This window comes from Agelaius tricolor, unplaced genomic scaffold (genome assembly GCF_023055355.1).
Source record: "Agelaius tricolor isolate 1412-34295 unplaced genomic scaffold, bAgeTri1.0.p SCAF_12, whole genome shotgun sequence".
Classification (NCBI taxonomy): Eukaryota; Metazoa; Chordata; class Aves; order Passeriformes; family Icteridae; genus Agelaius; species Agelaius tricolor.
Genome location: NW_027269272.1, coordinates 5,285,517 through 5,305,976, shown reverse-complemented (window position 1 = coordinate 5,305,976; position 20,460 = coordinate 5,285,517). Strand labels below are relative to the sequence as shown.

The window sequence follows — 20,460 nt, the reverse complement described above, 5'->3', positions numbered from 1 at the left end:
CCCGCCCCTATCTCCATCCCCATCCCCATGCCCGCCCCCATCCCCGCCCCCGTCCCCATCACCGCCCGGTGCCGCCGCGGCGGGGCCGCCCGGCCCGGGGAGCGGCCGCTGCAACAGGTGAGACCGGCCGGGACCGCGGCTGAACGGAACCGAACCGAAGCGGCACCGACACCGGCACCGAACCAACAACCGGAGCGAAGCAGAGCTGCCCTGCCGAGCCGGTAAGAGACCGCCGGGCTCCGGGGTCGGCGGTGCTGCGCGGAGGAGCCCCGGGTCCCCGGCAGCGGGGCGGGCCGGAGCATCTCCCCCGACAGCCCCGGTCCGGGGAGGCTGCGGCTCCTGAGAGCCCCCGGAGCCCTTGCATGCGGTGGGAACCGGCATAACGCGTCCTTGTTCCCCCGGAGAGACGGAGCTGTGAGAGCTGCCAGAGCCAGGGGCATTTTGCAGGGCCGGAGGGATTCCCGGGAAGCCCAACTTCATATCCCCGGGCAGAATCCACTGCTGTGGGCAGGGCTGAGGGCAAAGCTGCAGACAGCATCCCTCGAGTATGAGCACACCTCGGGTATGAGCATCCTTCAGGTGTGAGCACATCTCAAGTGTGAGCATCCCTCAGGTAAGCACATCTCAGGTATGAGCATCCCTCAGGTGTGAGCATCCCTCAGGTGTGAGCATCCCTCAGGTGTGAGCATCCCCCTGTGGTACCCTGGGCACACCTGAGGGATGCTGCTGTTGCCAGGGGAGTGCCATTAGCAGAAGGATTCTGGTGCCAGAGGGACAACTTGGTGTCCATAATGACATCACATGGGACATTTAATTCCTGTGAGAAATGTTCCCTTGGCCTCCCAGACCTGCCCTCAGTGAGGATCTCTTCTGCCAGGCTGGCCAAGGCAGCAGCAGGGACATGAGCAGCACTACAGGCAGAGGAAAGGTGCCCCACCTGCTCCACCTCCTGCCTTGCCACTGGCAGCACTGGGGTGCCCTTTGGGGCTCCTGCATCACCCCTTTTACTGTGCCAGGCAGTGGCTCCTCCCTTCCCCTCCCAGCCCCAGAGTCAGGCTGTCAAACCACACTCTTTGTTTACTTTAAAAACACAAACTCACCTCCAAACACTTCTTTGGTGAAACTCGTGCAAACATGGCTTGTACCAGCTCGCAGACCAGAAGGGAAGGGAAGGGAAAGCAAAAGAGCTCCACATTTTGTTATTTAAAACCCTGGGGGTGATTAAATCACTCTGATGATTCTTGGAGTCTGACTCATAATTTTTTTTAAACACCCAGGGTTGGTGAGATAGGTATTTACTGCTGCTGCTCTCCAGCAGCAAACCAATGCATCCCCCCTGGAAACTGGCAGCAGGATGGGGCAGAGGCTCCCAGCCCATCTCCACTCCCCATCCTGCAGCTCCCTTTGTCCACCTGGGTGCTCTCTGCAGAGACAGGGGTAGGGCAGCTGGGGTTTCTATTCCTAATTAATCCAAATTAAGCTGTCCTGGGAAAGACAGCCAGTGTCACTCCAGTTTCATGAGCCCAGCCTCTCACCCCCTTGCCAGGCACATCACACATGAGCCATGACCTCTGTTCCAGGCAATAATGCTGTGTCACATTGTGATGGTGTTCACAGGGGTCTTAGGATGAGGGAAGAGATGAGAATGGTGACTCCATGTTTCAGAAGGCTTGATTTGTTATTTTATGATATATATTATATTAAAACTATACTAAAAGAATAGAAGAAAGGATTTCATCAGAAGGCTGGCTAAGAATAGCAAAAGAATGATAACAAAGGCTTGTGACTGGCCGAGACAGCCCAAACAGCTGACTGTGATTGGCCATTAATTAGAAACAACCACATGAGCCCAATCCCAGATGCACCTGTTGCATTCCACAGCAGCAGATAACCATTGGTTACATTTTGTTCCTGAGGCCTCTCAGCTTCTCAGGAGAAAAAATCCTAAGGAAAGGCTTTTCATAAAACGTGTCTGTGCCATCACATCCCCTCCACCCACAGCTTCCCTCCAGCCATGGCAGAGGCCTTGCAGGGACGCCCAGGGACCCTCCTGGTGCCCAGGAGCTGCTGCCACGCCCGGGGAAGCTGCCAGGGCCCGTGCTCAGCTGCCTGCCTGCAGGATGACCCTCACCACCATCACCACCAGCGTGGCCCAGGCTTTCTTCTGCCTCCTGCTCTGCATCCCCTGGGGCAGCTCCTGCCCCCGCAGCTGCCGGTGCACGGAGCGGGCCGGGGCCAAGGCTGTGCTCTGCAGCTCCCAGCACCTGCAGGAGATCCCCAAGGACATCCCCAGGGACGCGGTGCTCCTCAAGCTGGATGCCAACAGCATCACCAGGATCCCCAGCAACGCCTTCAGGCACCTGTCCCACCTGCGGGAAATCGACCTGTCCGGGAACGCCATCGAGCACATCGACAGGGCGGCTTTCAGAGGGGTGGCAGCCGGGCTGAGGAGCCTGGACCTCTCCGGGAACCGCATCCGCAGCATTCCCAAGGAGGCGCTGCTGGCTCTCAGGGCCAAGCTGCGGCTGGCCAACAACCCCTGGCACTGCGGGTGCGCCCTGCAGGAGGTGCTCGGGGAGGCGCGGCTGGACCCCGACTCCGTGCGGGGCATCACCTGCCACACGGCCCCGCGCCACGAGTACGTGGGCAAGCCCCTGCTCCAGGCGCTGGACAGCGGAGCCAACTTCTGCAGCGTGCCACGGAGGAGCACGGACGTGGCCATGCTGCTCACCATGTTCGGCTGGTTCGCCATGCTCGCCGCCTATGTCATCTGCTACGTGCGCCACAACCGGGAGCGCTCCCGCGGCCACCGGGAGCACCCGCGGGCACTGCCGGGCACCCGGGGCCGGGCCGAGAGCTCCAGCACCGCCCTGTAGGGAGGGCTGGGTGCCAGCTCCAGGCTTAGCCACAGGGAGCCCTCAGCAGAGAGCACCAGTCTCGGAGTCTTTAGGGGGTCAGAGTGACCCCAAAATAGGTTAGAAAGTGTGATGGTGTCCACAGGGGTCTGAGGATGAGGGAAGAGACGAGGATCTGACTCCATGTTTCAGAAGGGTTGATTTATTATTTTATTATATATTTTATATTAAAACTATACTAAAAGAATAGAAGAAAGGATTTCATCAGAAGGCTGGCTAAGAATAGAAAAAGAGGGAATGGTAACAAAGGTTTGTGGCTCAGACTCTCTGTCCAAGCCAGCTGACTGTGATTGGCCATTAATTAGAAACAACCACATGAGACCAATCCCAGATGCACCTGTTGCATTCCACAGCAGCAGATAACCATTGGTTACATTTTGTTCCTGAGGCCTCTCAGCTTCTCAGGAGGAAAAATCCTAAGGAAAGGATTTTCCATAAAAGATGTCTGTGACAGGAAAGTCTCTTTTCCCAGCTTGGCACTTGAAGGAGTCAGAGCTCTTCATTTCTCAGTCTCAAGGTTGTTTATTGTTTCTTATCTATAAAAGTTTTTCTCCTGTCCAGCCAAGGTCCACTCAGCAGGACAGTCAGAGGCACTCTGCCCACCTTGGTGTTATCTTTTTATACTAAAAACTACGTCTACAATATTTACAATTACTTCCCAATACCTATCACCTATGTTAGACAGTGAGCTTCTACTCTAAACCAGTCCCAAAGTGCCAACATCACAGCAGAAGATGGAGGCCAAGAAGAAGAAGGAGAAAGGCTGGACATGCCCAGATTCCTCCATCTTGCCCCCTGAATCCCTATTCTTAAAACCCCAAAAATCTATTTTTTCACCCTGTGATAAATTCACTATCATTGTACTTAAACTTTTGTGGCTTGTAATTCTTCATATAAGGTTGGTAATTGTTTTTTCCAAGGGATAAATCAAAGGCACAGGGGTCTTGGGCTCTGTGCCAAGGCCTCTGGGGCCCCTGGGCAGGGGCTCAAACCCTCCAGGGCAGCCAGAGGAATTTCCTGGGTTCTGACACACCAGCACCACCCTGTAGTGAGCGCTGGGTACCAGCCTCCAGCATCTCCACAGAGAGCTCATCACCACCTGATGGGCATCAAAGCTTCTCAGCAGGATTCCCCAGTGCTTTCTCCAGACCAGTGCCCCAATCCTCCCTCCCCAGCAAGGCTGGACTGAGTGTGAGCAGGTGACATGGGACACCCCACGTGGGTCTGTCCGTGGTGAGCAGCCTCTGGGGACAGACAGCCCCAGCCAGAGCCTTTTTCCCTACCAGAGCTGGCTCGCAGGGAATGCAGCCCCAGGCACACCCTTGTGATGGGAGAGATGCGTTGTGGGGCCAGGAGGTCCCTGCAGGGGTGCACAGGGGTGACCCCATCCTGGCTGCAGCGAGGCATCAGCCTTGCCAAGGGCAGGACAGGCTCCCCAAGGCCCTCAGCACCAGGGAAATCCAAAACCTTTGTCTCCTCAATAAAGGCCTGCACTTAGGGAAAAGCCCTCAGGGTTTGTGCTGTGCTGGGAGATGGTGGAGCTCATGGTGCTCGTGGTGCTTGGGGGGCTTATCTTAATCCAATCTGTCCCAAAGCAGACCAGCCTAAATTCAATGTACCAGCACAATTCCCATTAGGTGCCATCCCCTCCCACCCTCAGCCGAGTCTCAAGCAGGGACCAGCTGCTCAAATACATCTGGTCTTGCCTTATCTTGCCCTTCTCAGGGCTGGATTAGAGTTGTTGCTCAGAGCTCAGTGATGGAAGCAAATCAAATTCTCCCTTTTCTCACAAGGGAGAAATGGTCCTTCCTGGCAGAGCCAGCTGCACTGAGCAGGGAGAGGAGGGAGGGATGCAGAGGCTCACCCTGCAGCTCAGGACCCTGCACAGGCTCAGGCTGTGACCCCCCAGCCCTTCTTGATGGGGCTGGCACCTCCTGAGTGCTCCCAGTGCTCAGCTCTGGGGAAGGCTGAGAGGTGCTCTGGGACACTCAGTGGGGCTGGGTGGGGGGAACAGAGGGGCACCCCCAGCCCAGCACACTCCTGAGCTCAGGGCCACCTCATCCTCGCTGGCCATGGCCATTCAGGGGTGATTTGCTGGGTGAAGGGGTGCAGAGCAGCTGGGTTACCCATGTGGGAGAGAGGCTGGGTGCACACAGTTTATTAGAGCTCTGGTTAAGCAAAAGAGTCCCCCCCCAGCAAAGGTGAGGAAAAGAAAAGAGGCCACAGTTTCACCTGAAGTGGGTTTGGGTTTTCCCCACTCCCATGCAGCTGGATGGGTCCAAATGCAAAGCAGGTTTTCTCAGGGGTCCCTAACCCCAGGCAAAGGTGCAGGGACCAGCAGTGGCCCTGGAGCACACCCACAGCTCTGTACAACACACACAACACTTGTTGAGGGACACCCAACCCACAGAGGGAGGGTGGGCAGGCTCTGTGGCACACAGGTGACATGAAGAATGGCTGCAATGCCAAACCAGATGGTCCTCAGGAACATCACAGCCCCAGGCAGACAGAGCCAAGCCTGGACACACTTTTCCCCCCAATTTCTCACGTGTTTACTCCCCTGTGCCATGCACCCATCCCAGCAGCTCCTGCTCTGCTCTGCCTCTTCCTTCCCTGCCTTTGTGCAGGCTCTGGGTCCCTCCTGGGCACTGAAATTGCCAAGCACCACGGTCCTGGCTAAGCCAGGGGATGTGCCCAGGCTCCAGCAACCTTGGCTAGGACATGGCTCTGGAGCGTGGTGGCAGAGCTTTCCCAGGAGAAACAGCCCCTGGACAAGGCTGCAGGGAGCCTGGAGCTCTCCCCTCCTCCTCCTCCTCCCTTCCTGCAGCAGCCCCTGCCCGGCTGATGCTCTGATGCTGCAGCCATTCCCGGGCTCCGTGTCCATCTGCACCGATGGGCTGGGCGTGTCTCAGCTGCCTCAGGTGGTTTTCAGCTTGAGCACCTTGGAGAGCGGCTCCTTGGCGCTGGAGTAGAGCAGGAAGGAGCCCTCGGCGGTGTGGAACGCCTCCCAGTCTCTGCAGCCCACCGTGGGGAGCTGGTGGGCGGCCACGAAGCCTTCGTAGCCTTGCCACCTGCACAGGGAGGGCAGTCAGCTCCCGGGGGCAGGGAGGGCACCTGGGAAGGGCAGGTGCCATGGGGATGCCAGCTCCCAGCTCCCTGCTGTGGCTCAGGGTGGGATGTCCCTCACCAGAGATTCCATGCCTGCCTGAAAGCAGGGAATAATCCTGCCCACCCTCCCCGGGCAGGTGCAGCAGGGTGTGCCCCGGGTGTCCCTGCTGGGAGCAGCCCCCAGCCCGCCCTGTGCAGTACCTGTAGATGATGCTGTTGACAGAGAAGGTGAAGCCATCAAAGGAGTTGGCCACCACCAGGAAAGAGTCGTCTCCCACCGAGAAGAACTCCCAGTCCAGGGCACTGGGGAGGGAATGAGCAGAGGGACAGGTGAGGTGATCCCCATGTGGCCAGCCCATCCCAGTCTCTGACACCCTGAGGACACACAGAAAACCCTGCTCTTCCCCCCCAAGGCTGTTCCTGAAAGAAATCCACCCTCATTCCCAAATCTAGGCCCTTCTCCCAGTCCCCACTGGGATTTGGTGCCAAGGAGCCATCACCCACCACCCTCCCCACCAGTCCCAGTCGCTGGGAGTGTGAAGCCTGCAGGAGCCCTCCAGGAGACAAGCAAGTGCAGATTGAAACTGAAAGAGGAGAGGCCCTGGCACAGGGTGCCCAGAGCAGCTGTGGCTGCCCCTGGATCCCTGGCAGTGCCCAAGGCCAGGCTGGACAGGGCTTGGAGCAGCCTGGGACAGTGGAAGGTGTCCCTGCCCATGGCAGGGGTGGAACTGGGAGGGCTTTAAGGTCACTTCCCACCCAAACCATTCTGGGATTCTGTGAGACCTTTGGGGTGCTCAGGGGAAGGGCACAGACCAAGGAGCACCCTGAATCCGTGCACAGGTACCTGTAGGTGAGAAGGTCCTGGAATTTAACAAACATCTGGGCCGTGATGTTCAGCTCATAGATGGAGGAGTTGATGGCATAGAAGTTGGAGGGTGCTGGCATCCCACTGTCATAGCTGTGGCTGTTGGCAACAGCCAGGAACACTCTGTCCCCAATGTGGAAAACCTCCCAGTCAGCTGCACCAAATGTCTGTGGGGAAGGAGGCCATGAGGAGCTGGATGTGGCTGCCCTGTGTAAACACAGAGGAGCAGGGGCCAAGCCTTACCAGGATAGACTGGAAGAGCTGGAAGGAGCCCCTGAGCCAGATGTAGATGTGTGAGTAGATCCTAGTGGACGTGCCATTGAATGTGTTGGCTACAGCCAGGAAGGAATATGGCCCAATGGTGAAGAACTCCCAGTCGTAGGCTCCAGAGGTAGGAATGGTCTGGTTAGTTTCAAACAGCCCTGTCCTGGGGTTCCACCTGTATATCACACTGTCTATGTTGTGGTTGTTCCCTGGGGGAGACAGATGGGCACCATGAGGGAGAGCAATTCCTGCTTTGTGTAGGAAACAAGACCCCAAAACAGGCTCAGCTACGTTAACATTTAGCAGCAGGTCAAGGGGCTGTTTGCAAGTGACCTGCTGCTCCCCAGGAAGCAGCCCAAGAGATCCTACAGCCTCCATTCCTACCTAAAGACCCCTCCATCCCTACCCAGAGCCTCCATCCCATGGAGCACACCAACAGCCTGGCCCACGGGCACAGTGGCAGCAGCAGCTTTGAGGCAGCCCTGGCAGAGGAGGGACAGGCAGGGGCTTTGTCCCCACTCAAGCAGCACTCCAGAGGCTCCCTGCCAGCAGCCCAGGGTGGAAAGCTCTGCTGGCTGTCCCACAGGATGCATCCCTACACCACAGCACATGTCGCAGTTGAGATGGCCACCATACACAGAGCATCACCACACAGTTTCAGAAAGCTTCAACCCAAACAGAGTTAACACCTTACCTCATCAGAAGGCTGCAAGCATCTGCCCTCCTTGCTCTTGAGCCCAGCCTTTTATCCCCTGCTGTTGATGCACTGCACCTGTGTGCCCTCTGCTCCCTTTGGTGTTGGTCAGTGCCCCTGGGCACTCCATGGCTCATTGCTGTCAGTGCTGCTCACCTGCTGCTCACAGCTGTGCCCAGAGGCTCAGACCCACTCCCAATCACCACAAACTGTGTGCCTGCAGCCCCAGCATCCTGACACTGGGGGCTCCCCCCTGCCCTAAAGCTCCATCCAGCTCCTGGGCTCTGCTCAAGCATCTCCACCTCACGCCTGTGTGGGACCCAAAATCCTCATTGCAACAGGGACTTGGGCAAAGAAGGGCAGCAGGAAGAGTGGGAATGGCCACATGGATGAGTGGCAGCTCCTCAGGGACTGAACCCCCAGCCCCCTCTAAGGGAAACATCCCCAGCTTGGCTTGGCCATGATGGTCTCAAGCCCTGTGTGGTGTGCATGGCTGCCACAAGGGAGGGTCTCAGCCACCTGGCCCTGATGGAGTCCAGCAGGTGACACAGGGACTTTCCAGCCCAGCAACCAGCTCTGAGCCTGGTGCCAGAGGCAGTGATGCCCCCTGAGCCAGCCCTGGTGGCAGGGAAGGAGCCAGTGGCCATCACCTGAACCCAGCTGGGAGCATCCACAGAGCCAGGGCTGTGCTGTCAGCCAGGGCTGCACATCCCAGCCCAGAACAACTCCTGGGGAGGGGAAGGAGGCTGGATCATGGCTGCAGGGTAGCCAGGGAGGGAGGTCAGCTGGCTCTCACTCAGTTTCCTGCATGCTCACAGGGCTGAGGATCTGGCTTGACCAAAGGCTCAACCTGTGGCACTACCAGGTTACACAGAATTGGGGACAAAAATGAAAATAAGCAGAAAGATTCAGCACAGACCCCATCCCCACTCTTTCCTTGTCCCTTGCAGCCAGAACCCCTGAGGGTGACTGTGTCAGCCACCTGCTCAAGAGCTTTTCTCTCCTCCCAAGGCATTGGGTGTCCTGGGGGACCCCAGGCTGAGTGCTCACCTCCCCTGCCCTCCTGGGCATGCACGGGGAGCCTCCTCTGAGCAGGGCACTGCCAGGCCCCCAGGCTGTTGGGAAGGATGAAAGTTTGACAAGAAAGTCTCACAGATATGTGTGCTTAGCAGAAAGATTTTTGAATGGGGAGTCTGAAGAAAGAATAGAAATGAAAGCAAGTTTTGATATAGAAGAAAAGAATTGCTGAGCCAGTTTTGCTGAATAACCAAGGAGGCAAAGGGTGTGTTAGTTAGAAGGGGTTTTTATGACTTAGAGCAAAGGATAAACCCACCTCAAACAAGAAGATGATTTTACCAAGCAGAAAGACAGCACAGGCAAACAAGGCAGCAAATGCTGCAAGTAGAAAAAAGGTCTCAGAATTTTCCACTGCAAGAAAACTGAAAACAACTTCTAGCTTAAACTGTAATGTACTAACTTTTAGTGATTGGAGAACAGTAACATAAATATGGTAATTACAGGAGTTATGATAGGCTGTAGGTAACAGTTAAGGTATAGATTGGTTCTACTGTATGAAGATGCTAAGCAAAGAAAAGTATAGAATGCATTGTAACCAAAAGAAAAGTCTATAATGCATTGTAACCTAAACCAAAGGGTCTCCAGGCCTGCCTGCAGCTGGAGCTGACAGCTGTGGGCACAGCTCTGTCACCCACAACCCTGGGCTGCTGTAATGTCTTGGACGGAATAAACTGCATTTTGGACGGAATAAACTGCATTTTGAAGAGTCCCACACCCCTCATTTTGGCTCCCACACCAGACACCCCCCTGCAGGGAGCACTGAGGGCTGGCTACCTTCTCTGTGGTTGACCACAGCCAGGAAAGCCTCTCCCTGGATGACAAAGGCCTCCCAGTCGCGGGCGCTGTGCGTGCTGATCCTCTGGTACGCCAGGAACTTCGCCTTCCTGCGGCTCCACTTGAAAATCACTGAGAACTCCTGGCCCCTCTCGTTCTGCTCAAAATTCGCCACTGCCAGGAAGATCTGGAAAAGGAAAAGCCAGGATGGCTTGGGTTTCTCCTCTCAAAGCAGCATGGGCAAGGAAATGCAGGGGGAGGTGGGATGGAGGTGGCTGGTGAGGGATGAGATGGTCCTTGAGCTGTCCCCAAGCAACACAAAGTGGGGACAGGGACCCAGTGGCCTGTGGGGGTCTTTGTGCATGGCAGGGGCACAACTGGCAGCCAGCAGCTCCTAGACAAGGAGTGGGACAGCTGAACTGTCTGCACTCACACCCTCCAGCCCCAGGAATGGGAAGCTTGGACATGAAATGCACTGGGGAAGGAGGGAGGTTCAGCTGACAAACCCCCCTGAAGGCAAAGGTGGTTCAGAACAAAAAAAGGCAGGTGTGATAATAATAACAATGACAATAATGATAACAATCCCCTGAGACAAAACATCTTCCAGACCAAGAAACCCAGCAGAGACGGCCAAGTGCAAGGCAGGGAGCACACCCAAGCTCTGTCATGGTGTGCCAGCCCAGTGTCCTTCAGAAGGAAGGAGATTATGCAGAGATTATGCCCCAGTTTGGGCCACAAAGAGGAAAGAGTCAGTGGGGGTGTCTGCTGCCTCCTGGCCTGTACAGGACCAGGGCTTTGTTCAGCCACCCCCAAGGATGGGGCTGTGCTGGGCTGTCCCCCCACAAAAGGTGAATCCCCAGCTCTGCTCTCTCTGCAAGCACCAGTCCAGGGAGCCCCTTTGGAGCATCTCCAGAAACAGCTTCAGTGGGAAGAGAAAACCCTGGGGACAAAGCCAGAATGGGTCACAGCAAAGGGGGAACAATCCCAGCTTCCCTGGGAGCCCTGCACAGAGCTGGCTCTCAGCTGATGGCTTTCCTGGGCTCCCCCAAAGTGCTAAGTAGTTTCCCAGGGAGAGAAACCAGGCAAATCCTCTGCTCAAGCCCCGGGGCAGATTGCCCAGGGGAGGAGAGGTAGCTCTGAATGCCTGGAATAATTTAAAAGCAAGAGAATTTAAAAATGCAACAGGTTGGACTCAGTGGGTCTCAAGAGGGAACTGCAGGCCCTGATGGCTCTTTAAGACCACAGGCAGAAAGATCTCTGAGATGCAGAGACCTATATTCCCTAAACCTATATTCCCTAAACCACACCCAAGACTCCAGGCTTAGGAGAACCCAGTGTTGGGCAGCTGCAGTTTATACCTTCAGTTTATACTTTATACTTTCAGTTTATACTTTATACTGAAACATGGGAGCACCTTCCTGGCAGCCTCACCTTCTTCCCAATGGTGAAATACTTCCAGGACTGTGCCTGGTGTGTGGGGATGTTCTGGTAGTGCACAAACTTGCCGTCAGTCCACCTGTAGATGGCTGAGCCGGGGGGTGTCAGCCGGTTGGCCGTGGCTGCAAACAGCCCCAGCCTGGGGATGGTGAACACCTCAATGCCCATGGTCTCCGAGTTGGTCACCAGCTTCTGGTGCTCCTCCACGTAGTCCAGCCTGGGTTGGACTGGGAGCACACAAAGAGAGGGATGAGGTTAGAACCAGGTGGGTTTGAGCTGGAGAGGAGCCCCATGAGGGGGGCTTAGCGTGGGTATTTTTGCCCCCAACAAATGAGAGGAATGGTGAGGAGGACTCCATTGATATCAGAAGGCTAATTAATTACTTTATTATACTGTATTACTCCATTGATATCAGAAGGCTAATTAATTACTTTATTATACTGTATTATTCTATACTATATTACATTACGTCTAAACTGCAGCTGCCAAGCACTCAACTGCCCAGAATTGTAGCCATGATGTTTTCTGCAAAATCCCTTTGCCAGGATTTTTTCTCCTGAGAAGCTGAGAGGCCTCAGAGGAAAAGAAAAAACAATAATTATCTGCTGCTGTGGAATGCAACAGGTGCATCTGGGATTGGTCTCCTGTGGTTGTTTCTAATTAATGGCCAATCACAGCCCAGCTGTCTCAGACTCTCTGGTCAGTCACAAGATTTTATTATCATTCCATTTCCTTTTCCTGTCAAGGCTTCTGATGAAATCCTTTCTTCTATTCTTTTAGTATAGTTTTAATATAATATATATAATAAAATAATAAATCAGCCTTCTGAAACATGGAGTCAAGATTCTCATCTCTTCCCCTGTCCTGGGACCCCTGTGACACCATCACACAGAATCTGGTGACTGTCAGCCCACAGTCCCAACAAACACACCTGGATTCAATTGGTCAGTGAATCAAAACACCCACACCAGAATCCAATTAATTACCAATTCCCTTCAGGTAAACAATCTTCCACAATGCATTCCACTTGTGAGCAACACAGGGGCAGTAAATGAGATGAGAATTGTTTTTTCTTCCTCTGAGGCTCAGAGGATGTGAAACCCAGAAATATTCCTGGCCAGAATTGTGCCTTGCTTTTCCCTGTGAAGAGAAATGTGGTGACCCTGGCTCAGTGGCACCTGCTGCTGTGCAGAGCTCTGTGGGGCACATGAAGGTCCTGGTGCCACTGGGGGTGAAGGGCCAAACCCAGGGGTGGGAAGAGGCTGACTGCAGCACATCCAGCCCTGTTCTCCAGCAGAGAGCAGAGCTGTGTCCCTGGGAGCAGGGAAGAACCACATGCCACAGATTTTGATCACTTTGATGTATTTATCCTCTAGAGAACAAGGAGGAGATGACAGCAGGAGAGGTTAGGGGAGGCTAAGACAGAATTCATGTCAGAAATTGGAGCAGAAACCTCCAGAGTGGCCCTGATAGCAGACAGATGGGGACTGCAAGGGGCAGTGCTGGTGGCACCAAGGGGCACAGGTCAGTAAGACCCCACCATGAGCTCTCCTTGGGGAAAGAGGGAAACTGTGCCAATCCTGATGGCCTCCAGAGGTAGGGAAGGAAAGGGGGTCCCATCACTGCTGTGGGGAACCAATGGCTCATCCAAACCCACCCTGTGGGTATCAGCAGAAGAAATATGCTGGGAGAGGAGGGAAGGGAAGGACAGCTCAGTTAGGGACTTATCCCATCCTCCATGTCCTCTCCAGGGACCCTGGGAAGACAGCCTGGAGTGAGTGAGAGTGCCAGTGGATGAAATCCATGTCACTATTGAAGAACACCCGTCCATGCCAGGCTCTGGTTGCCTTTCCCACCTTGGTACTCCCATCGATTTCCTTACCAGAGCCCAGATGACATTGAGACCTGTGTCTGCCACCCTCCCAATCACCCCCAGCATTTCTGGCAGCTTTAGGGTCTCTTTGTTTCCCCTTACCCACCCCACAAATGCTTCAGCACTGGGGCAGCACCCCAACACCCTGAGCATGGCTCTCCATGGGGTAAGCTGTCCTGCTCAGACAGGTCAGGAGCTCATCCAGCCCAGAAAATTCCCAGGAGGGAGAGATAACATGGAGAAGGACAGAGGCACTTGAATCCAGGGGTGCTCTGGAAGCCTCATGGGCACTGAGAGCAAAGCAAAGCCAAGCCTGGCCAAGCAGAGCAGAGACGGGGCACAGCCCAGCCCCTCACTGCTGCTGATTCCCATCCCAAAGGGGTCTGGAGGGCAAACTGTGGTATTCACATGCCCTCTGAACAGAGAGAAGCTGTGAGACAAGCAGAGAAGAAGGAAAACACAATTCTTATCACTTGCTGTGCCTGTGTTGTGCTAAAGTAGAATGTGACATGGAAATTGTTTACCCAAAGTGAGGATGTTTTGTTCCCTTGGCCTATCAGGGCCAGGTGTGTGTGTGTGTGTCAGACTGTTATGGGAGAATCAGAGATGAGTGCAGTTCTGTGCAGCTCTGAGCAAGAGTGAGTGCATGGCAGATTCAGTTTAGATTAAATACACATAGTATAGTATAATAAAGTAATTCTTTGGCCTTCTGATGATGGAGTCAGATGCATCATTCTCTCTCCCCTTTGTCAGAGACACCTTTGATTTACAATAGCAAAGCTCAGCTCCTGCTCTGCTGCAAGGGTCTCCTTCCCTTCCCCAGAGCCTCCCCTGGTACCTTCCAGCATGGAGAGCCAGGTGCTGCCGTTGCAGAGGTAGAGCCCTCGCTGGGAGGCGTTGAACCAGAACTGAGCCTTCTCCTGCTTGGAGCAGCGGGGCCGGGCCCCCAGGGTCACCTTCATGTCAGTCTCTGGGCACGGAGAGTGTTGTCATTGTATTGCAAGGGTTCCATATTGCTAGAGTTTTTTGTACCTGCTTGATGTTTCTTGCAGGCAGCTCCTCTGGGCACTGCCTCTTCCTCATCCTCACAGCAGCCAAGTGACTCCAATTCCCCCCTCACCCCACCAATCCACTCTTTTATAACACTCTTCTTGTTGGCTACAGTTGTGGCCTGTTAACATCAGGCCTGCTCCTAATCTCTAATAATTAACCCAGCTGCAACTCTTTAGGGGGTAAGATTATTTTCTATACTACCTTTATTTGCTTATGTTCTATCCCCCTACAGGAGAGGAGCCAGGCAGGAGCCTCTCAGTGCACACAGTGCAGGAGCACAGAGGCAGGAGGGATAAACATCCTGCTCTCATCCTGATGATGGGCATGGGGGAAAATGGAATCCCAGCACAGATCTGGGAAGCCACAGACTGGGAGAATCTGTGTAGGGCCACTGACCCGAGTCCAGGGAGCCAGGCAGGGCCACCTTGCCTGTTCAGGGAGATTTTGGACAGTGATCCCAACACACACACACACACTGAGAATGCTGGGAGCAGGAACACCCTCCTGCCCTCTGCTCCTGCTTCATTCCCAGCCCCTTCCTGCCAGAGGTGGAGGAGGCAGCAGAGCCTGCCATGGGGCACTGACCGTAGGGGTATTTGAGCACCTCGTTGCTCACTGCCTTTGCAGGCACATCCTGGAGGACACTGGGGACAGAGAGCGTTGCTACTTTGAAGTTCAAGCCATGGCACATCCGGGGGGTGGCATCAGCTCCTGGCAGCAGGACAAGCTGTCTCAGCAAGCCCTGGGAAGGTGGGAGCAGAGGGATGGAGACCAAGTGCCACAGATCACAGGATGGGACCTGCAGGCAATCCATGCCTTGGACTTCCTGCCTGCCTCCTGCTGCCCTCCCTGCTGGCATGCACAAGTGCCCACGGGATTCGTGCACATCTGTCAGATCCCAGATGCACAGCTGGGGCAATCTAACAGCTGGAGTAAGGGGAGCATTGGCACGGGGCTTGGAGCAGCTGCCCTGCAGTGCCCTCACATGGGAGGGACCCACAGGAGGGACTCTGCCTCCTGTGCCATGGCCCAAGCCCTGCCAGCACAGGGGACTGACTGTGGGTCACCCCAGAGCAGCCAGGAGCAGCCCTGAGCCCCTGGGCACCCTGGGGCAGCCCACAGCAGGGGCACCTACCGTGAACAGGCCTTTCCTCCTCCTCCTGTTGCCCAGGTAGAAGCTGGCTCTCCTCACGGACAGCGAGGCTGGAAATGGGGTCTCCACCACCCTGGGGACGGGCAGAGGAGATGTCTCACAGAAAGGGACAGTTTCAAAGCATCTATTGGTGGCCAGAGGAGATGTGGGTTAAATGGGAAAATAATCTAGGTGTCAGTTCTTAATTGGATAGTTTAGCCTTAAAAGACCTTGGAACAAGAGATTGTTGACCATTTTGTGCCTTCTAATGAAAAGCTGCCCAACTCACAGTAATGAGACTGTTTTACTGATAATAAATAATAAAAAAATAATAATAAACCTGAGTCTGAACACGAATTACTGTCTCAAGTCTTCAATCCAGACCCAGAAAAACCAATGACTGGTACTCCCAGAGTGCAACAACATCACCCTGCCCACCCCACTGAGCCCCCCAGTGCTGCCCCAACCTACACATCCTTGGGGGTCTTAATTGGATAGTTTAGTCTTAAAAGACCTTGGAACAAGAGATTGTTGGCCATTTTGTGCCTTCTAACGAGAAGCTGCCCAACTCACAGTAGTGAGACTGTTTTACTGATCAGAAACAATAAACACCTGAGTGTGAACACAAATTACTGTCTCAAGTCTTCAATCCAGACCCAGAAAAACCCACAACTGGGACCTTCACAATGGAAGAACATCACCCTGCTCGCCCTGCCGAGCCCCCCAACCTACACATCCTTGGGGTTCTTCATTGGATAGTTTAGTCTTAAAAGACCTTGGAACAAGAGATTGTTGACCATTTTGTGCCTTCTAACGAGAAGCTGCCCAACTCACAGTAGTGAGTGTTTTACTGATCAGAAACAATAAACACCTGAGTGTGAACACGAATTACTGTCTCAAGTCTTCAATCCACAAAAACCCACAACTGGGACCCACAAAAACCCACAACTGGTACCCCCACAGTGGAAGAACATCACCCTGCCCGCCCTGCCGAGCCCCCCAGCGCTTCCCCAACCTACACATCCTTGGGGACGCTGCAATCCACCGTCAGGGAGAAGGACTGTCCGGACACAGCCAGGACGAGCGTGTGCCAGCGGCTGTCGGACAGGGACACGTTGGGGAAGGTGACGCGGCTCTGCCATCCCCCGGCGCGCTCCTGGCTCCAGAAGAGGAAGTGCAGCTTGTCGGGGGCGTAGCGCAGCCCCACCAGCACGCCGGGGCTCTCCTCCCCCATCAGCGTGAAGATGTACTCGTTCCTCTGCGGGAGGGCACGGGCTGGCACCTGCGGGGCCGAGCCGAGCCGAGCCGTGCCCAGCCGTGCCCGCGCTCACCTGGGCGGCGCGGCGGAGCGCCCGCAGGGTGACGATGATGGAGAACTCCTCGGGGAAGCGGTCGCAGTGGATGAAGAGCCTCGAGGCGGGGAAGGCCAGCGCTCGGGGCCGCGATGCCGAGAGCTGCAATCCTCGCAGCCCCTGCGCCTGCAGGACCCGCATGCCCCGGGCCAGCCCCCCGGCCGGCACCGCCTCCGACAGCACGTCCAGAGGGCGCAGGTCTGTGCCGAGAGACAGCCCGGGGGGTTAGCCCCAGGTGGGATGTGCGGGAATTTATAAAATTAGAAGGTTTGGGGAAAGCTGCAAAAGGCAGGCTTTGGATAGCAGCAGAGCTGTGAGCAGAGCTAAAGCAACAGCCATGAGATAGGTCAGCAGAAAAAGTATTTAAACTGTGGAAAAAGCAAAGGCAAATAGAAGAATAGCTTGTGTATTAATGCTTGTCTCAATAGCTTTCTAAGCTGCAGAAAGTTTATCTAGCAAGATATTAAGAAGGTTAAAACTTAATAATGGAGCTCTGTGCGTTGAGGCTTACAAGCAGGTATTGTATTGGAAATAAGCAAGCATTGTTTTAACCAAAGGCACGAGTGCTTATAGTGATTGATAGAACTACTGCCAATGTGCTTTTGCTTTGTGTAATTGGTCAAGAAGCTTATAAAGTAAGTTGTAACATTAAGTTTTTTGGCCTGATGCCTAGATTGTGAGCTGCTGGCATCTTCCCATTGTCATAACCATGTAATGAGACTGATGCTGGAAAATAAACATCTCGAAGCACTGTCCATAGCAGCCCCGCCTCGTTCGTGTCTGTAAATAGCCCCCAGCCGGTGTCAGGATGGGGTACCCGGCTCTGGCAGAGCAGCAGGATGGGCTGGTGTGCTGCAGGAGCATGCCAGTCCTTCAGCCCTTCCCTGGGGTCTGCCCCGAGCCCCTGCTCCAGGGCCAGAGGAGAGATTTGCCCTTCAGACACAAGGCCGGCATCGCCATCGCCACAGGGGAACAGCGGCAGTGCAGAACCGTTCACTGAGGCAGCTCTGAGTGCTGACACTGGAGCTGGGACCTGCCAGCCAGGCCCTCCCTCGGGATCCCCCGGCCCCAGCAGGCAGGGATGTGCTGTGATCCCTTTGGGATCAGTTCTGAAGGGGATTGGGGGGAATTGTTCTCAGGGTGACATCCCCAGGTCGCAGTTGCCCAAACCACACTGGGTTCCACAACTGGAGCACCTTCCCCAGCACGGTGGGATGAGGCCTCCATCCTCAGCTGCTTCCAAGGCTGCCACAGAGCTGCTCTCAGGGCAGTGGGGACAGCTCCACCCCTCCGGTGCCGCTCGGGCTCTCCCAGCCCAGCCCTCATTGCACACACGCACTCTCCCAGCAGGCACCAAAACCACTCATTAGAAATAATTACCCTCTCCCCTGAGAAGAGAACGCCGTGCCCAGCCCCAGGGCATCGCCCCGGTGAGAGCACACAGCACAGCAGCACCAGAAAGAGCCACCCCATGGAACAATGCCAGGTCCAGCGTCGTGGCATAGGAAGGGCTGGAGCAGCTCTGGGGACTTCTCCTGGCCTTGGACCCTCCTGGTTTTATTTTGGAATGCTTTTCTGGCAGAGGAGGGAGATGGTGCCCGAGAGATGAAGCAGCTCTTGGCTGCACTAACCAGCCCTGATTCGGTCCCTCCCCGCTGAGACCTGGCTTTTAGCTCCAATTTGTACAAATAAATCCGGGCTGCTGGGGCACAGCAGGAGGGCTGGGAAGGAGGGAGCTGCAAGCAAGGCTGGGCTGTGTGTCTCAATCCAAACCAGCTGCAGAAGGGAAGTGCTTCCTCCAGACATGCCTGGCCAGCACCAGCCTTGTTCCAGGTGGGCAGAGCCAGGAGGAATCTGCTCATGTGGCTCCATCCAGACCAGAGCAGGGACATGGGTGAGGTCCTCCCCACCCTGGCAGCTCTGTGTGCCCCCTGCCCACCCCACTGCTGGTTTAAGCTGTTCCTAAAGCAAAGCCCTGGTGGGGGGGGTTTAACTGGAACAGCTTATTTCAGAAATGCATCTCTCAGGCAATGGCCAGTTCCTGTTTTTCCCAGCAAAAAGTACAAGCTGAGCTCAGGCTTGGATTTGCAGAGGGGTTTAGGAGCCCCCAGTTGCCCCTGAGATGCTGAGGATGAGCTGGGGGAGAGCTCAGTTGTGGGCCAGGAAGGGGCCAAGTCCTGAAACCAAACCCAAATCCCTAAATCCAAAGGTGTGCCTCCCACATCCATCACTGCTAGGGCTGGCAGGGCAGCTGGGGTGCTCCAGCCCAGCTTGGGCAGCACAGGGGGGGCCAGGGGGCCTCGTGCTGGGGTCCCCAGGATGATGCTGGGGCCTCAGCACCCCCAGGAGCCCCCCAGCCAAGGCTGCTTGGGGACAGCAGGGACATTCCCAGAGAGACTGGAACCCCTCAGGGAGGAGGCTGAAACTCTCCAATCCCTCCCTGTTTTTCTTCTCACATCACCTGGGCTGGAACAAAAAGCAAACACAATTGCCATCAAACTGGGACAAGCCCTCAGCAGCCCCAAAAACGGAGCTCAGGCTTCGCTGCCTGCAGAGCACAGGGGTGGGGAGGGGATGGCAGAGCCGGGGCACCGGGACCCTCCTGGGCTCGGGAATGGCACCGGGGACGGCGGGACGGGAACTTGGGCTGCCGGGAGGGTGGGGATTGTGCCTGTCAGAGCACAGAGGAGTCCGGGCAGGAGGGACTTTCCAGGGCGACTTCATGGCTTTTTCCAGTCCTTCCCCTGCCCTGTGCCTCCAGCAGAACCCGGGACCAGCCCTGTGCAGCAGGGACAGGCACAGCTCTGCCCGCAGCTCCCAGAGGGCTGGGGGCTCCCCTGGTGGCCCTGCCGGGGCTGCAGGCACGGCAATGACCCCACACCCTGCCACCATCCATGGTGCTGGCATGCAGCCCTGAGGCATCACTGAGCACCCAAACACCAGGGCTGGGCTGCCAGGAGAGGCTGACCCAAAACAGAGCACATCTTCTGGCTTTGCCCCCCAAAACAGAGCTCACCTCCTGGGCTTTGCCCCCCAAAACAGAGCACACCTTCTGGGCTTTGCCTCCAAATCAGAGCTCACCTCCTGGGCTTTGCCCCCAAAACAGAGCTCACCTCCTGGGCTTTGCCCCACAAATTAAAGTACACCCTCTGGGCTTTGCCCCCAAATCAGAGCTCACCTCCTGGGCTTTGCCCCCCAAAACAGAGCTCACCTTCTGGGCTTTGCCCCCCAAATCAGAGCTCACCTTCTGGGCTTTGCCCCCCAAATTAGAGCTCACCTCCTGGGCTTTGCCCCCCAATTCAGAGCTCACCTCCTGGGCCTTGTCCCGGCAGCGTGGGGAGCAGCCCAGCGCTGGGAGCAGCCCGGTCCCGGCAGGTGAGCGCACCTGGCCCCGCTGCAGCATCCCCCGCGCTCGGCCCCTACCTGTGCAGTGCTGCCAGGTCCTGCCCGCCCGGATGAAGCCCCCGCCGCTGGCCCAGCGCAGCAGAACCACCCAGAGCAGCAGTGGCGCCGACATCGGGGCCCGCCCGAGGGGGGTCCATGCACCGGGACCCCCCGTGCCCGCTCCCGGCCCGGCTCAGCGCCCCGGGGGCTCCGGCATGCGGGACCCCCGGGTCAGCCCCGGCGGCTGCAGCCCCGCTCTGTGCCCGTGCCCTGCCCGGGCATCGCCCCCGGGGCACGGCCGCAGAGGCAGTGCCGGCTGCAGCCTGCACACAGACATTTAAATGAGAGGTCGGTGGTGGGAGAGGAGGAGTCCCGGCTCCTCCGAGAGCTTTTATCTTTTGCCCAACCCTCTGGAAGGCGGCTTTGGGGAGGGATTTTTTAATCTTTTTTTTTTTTTTTTTGCTTGCTTTCTTTGCTTCCTTTAATTTTTGGTGATTCATTTTTCTGGGCTCACGTGGGAGTAGGTGAGAGA

General features: G+C 55.9%; 2 protein-coding genes across 10 annotated transcripts; one reads left to right on the top strand and one right to left on the bottom strand.

The window, feature by feature from the left end:
• Nucleotides 1–21: 21 nt before the first annotated feature.
• On the top strand, nucleotides 22–3,784 carry LRRC3 (leucine rich repeat containing 3). Its single transcript, XM_071437271.1, has 2 exons — nucleotides 22–221; nucleotides 2,002–3,784. Exon 2 carries the CDS (start codon nucleotides 2,121–2,123, stop codon nucleotides 2,874–2,876), a length of 756 nt encoding a protein of 251 aa, XP_071293372.1. The 5' UTR covers nucleotides 22–221; nucleotides 2,002–2,120; the 3' UTR covers nucleotides 2,877–3,784.
• Nucleotides 3,785–4,720: 936 nt separating this feature from the next.
• On the bottom strand, nucleotides 4,721–20,460 carry TSPEAR (thrombospondin type laminin G domain and EAR repeats). Of its 9 annotated transcripts, none has more exons than XM_071437267.1 (12): nucleotides 19,968–20,460; nucleotides 16,524–16,744; nucleotides 16,212–16,450; nucleotides 15,196–15,337; nucleotides 14,646–14,802; nucleotides 13,846–13,977; nucleotides 11,129–11,361; nucleotides 9,698–9,884; nucleotides 7,132–7,361; nucleotides 6,868–7,055; nucleotides 6,225–6,326; nucleotides 4,721–5,986 (listed from the first exon to the last, which is right to left on the bottom strand). In XM_071437267.1, exons 1-12 carry the CDS (start codon nucleotides 20,059–20,061, stop codon nucleotides 5,833–5,835), a joined length of 2,079 nt encoding a protein of 692 aa, XP_071293368.1. In that variant the 5' UTR covers nucleotides 20,062–20,460; the 3' UTR covers nucleotides 4,721–5,832. The 9 variants fall into 9 exon arrangements, with proteins under 9 accessions (XP_071293368.1, XP_071293369.1, XP_071293371.1 ...); XM_071437268.1 differs by having other exon boundaries at nucleotides 5,239–5,986; nucleotides 15,196–15,286; XM_071437270.1 differs by having other exon boundaries at nucleotides 5,239–5,986; nucleotides 15,196–15,286; nucleotides 16,212–16,474; nucleotides 16,545–16,744.

Coding starts and splice junctions, on each gene's coding strand:
- LRRC3 (XM_071437271.1), top strand. CDS start 2,121: ATGACCCTCACCACCATCACCACCAGCGTGGCCCAGGCTTTCTTCTGC.
- TSPEAR (XM_071437261.1), bottom strand. CDS start 20,061: ATGTCGGCGCCACTGCTGCTCTGGGTGGTTCTGCTGCGCTGGGCCAGC. Junction 14,803..15,195: donor GGAGGAAAGGCCTGTTCACG/GTAGGTGCCCCT, acceptor CCACCTTCCCAG/GGCTTGCTGAGACAGCTTGT. Junction 11,362..13,845: donor CTGGCTCTCCATGCTGGAAG/GTACCAGGGGAG, acceptor GTGTGCTCCCAG/TCCAACCCAGGCTGGACTAC.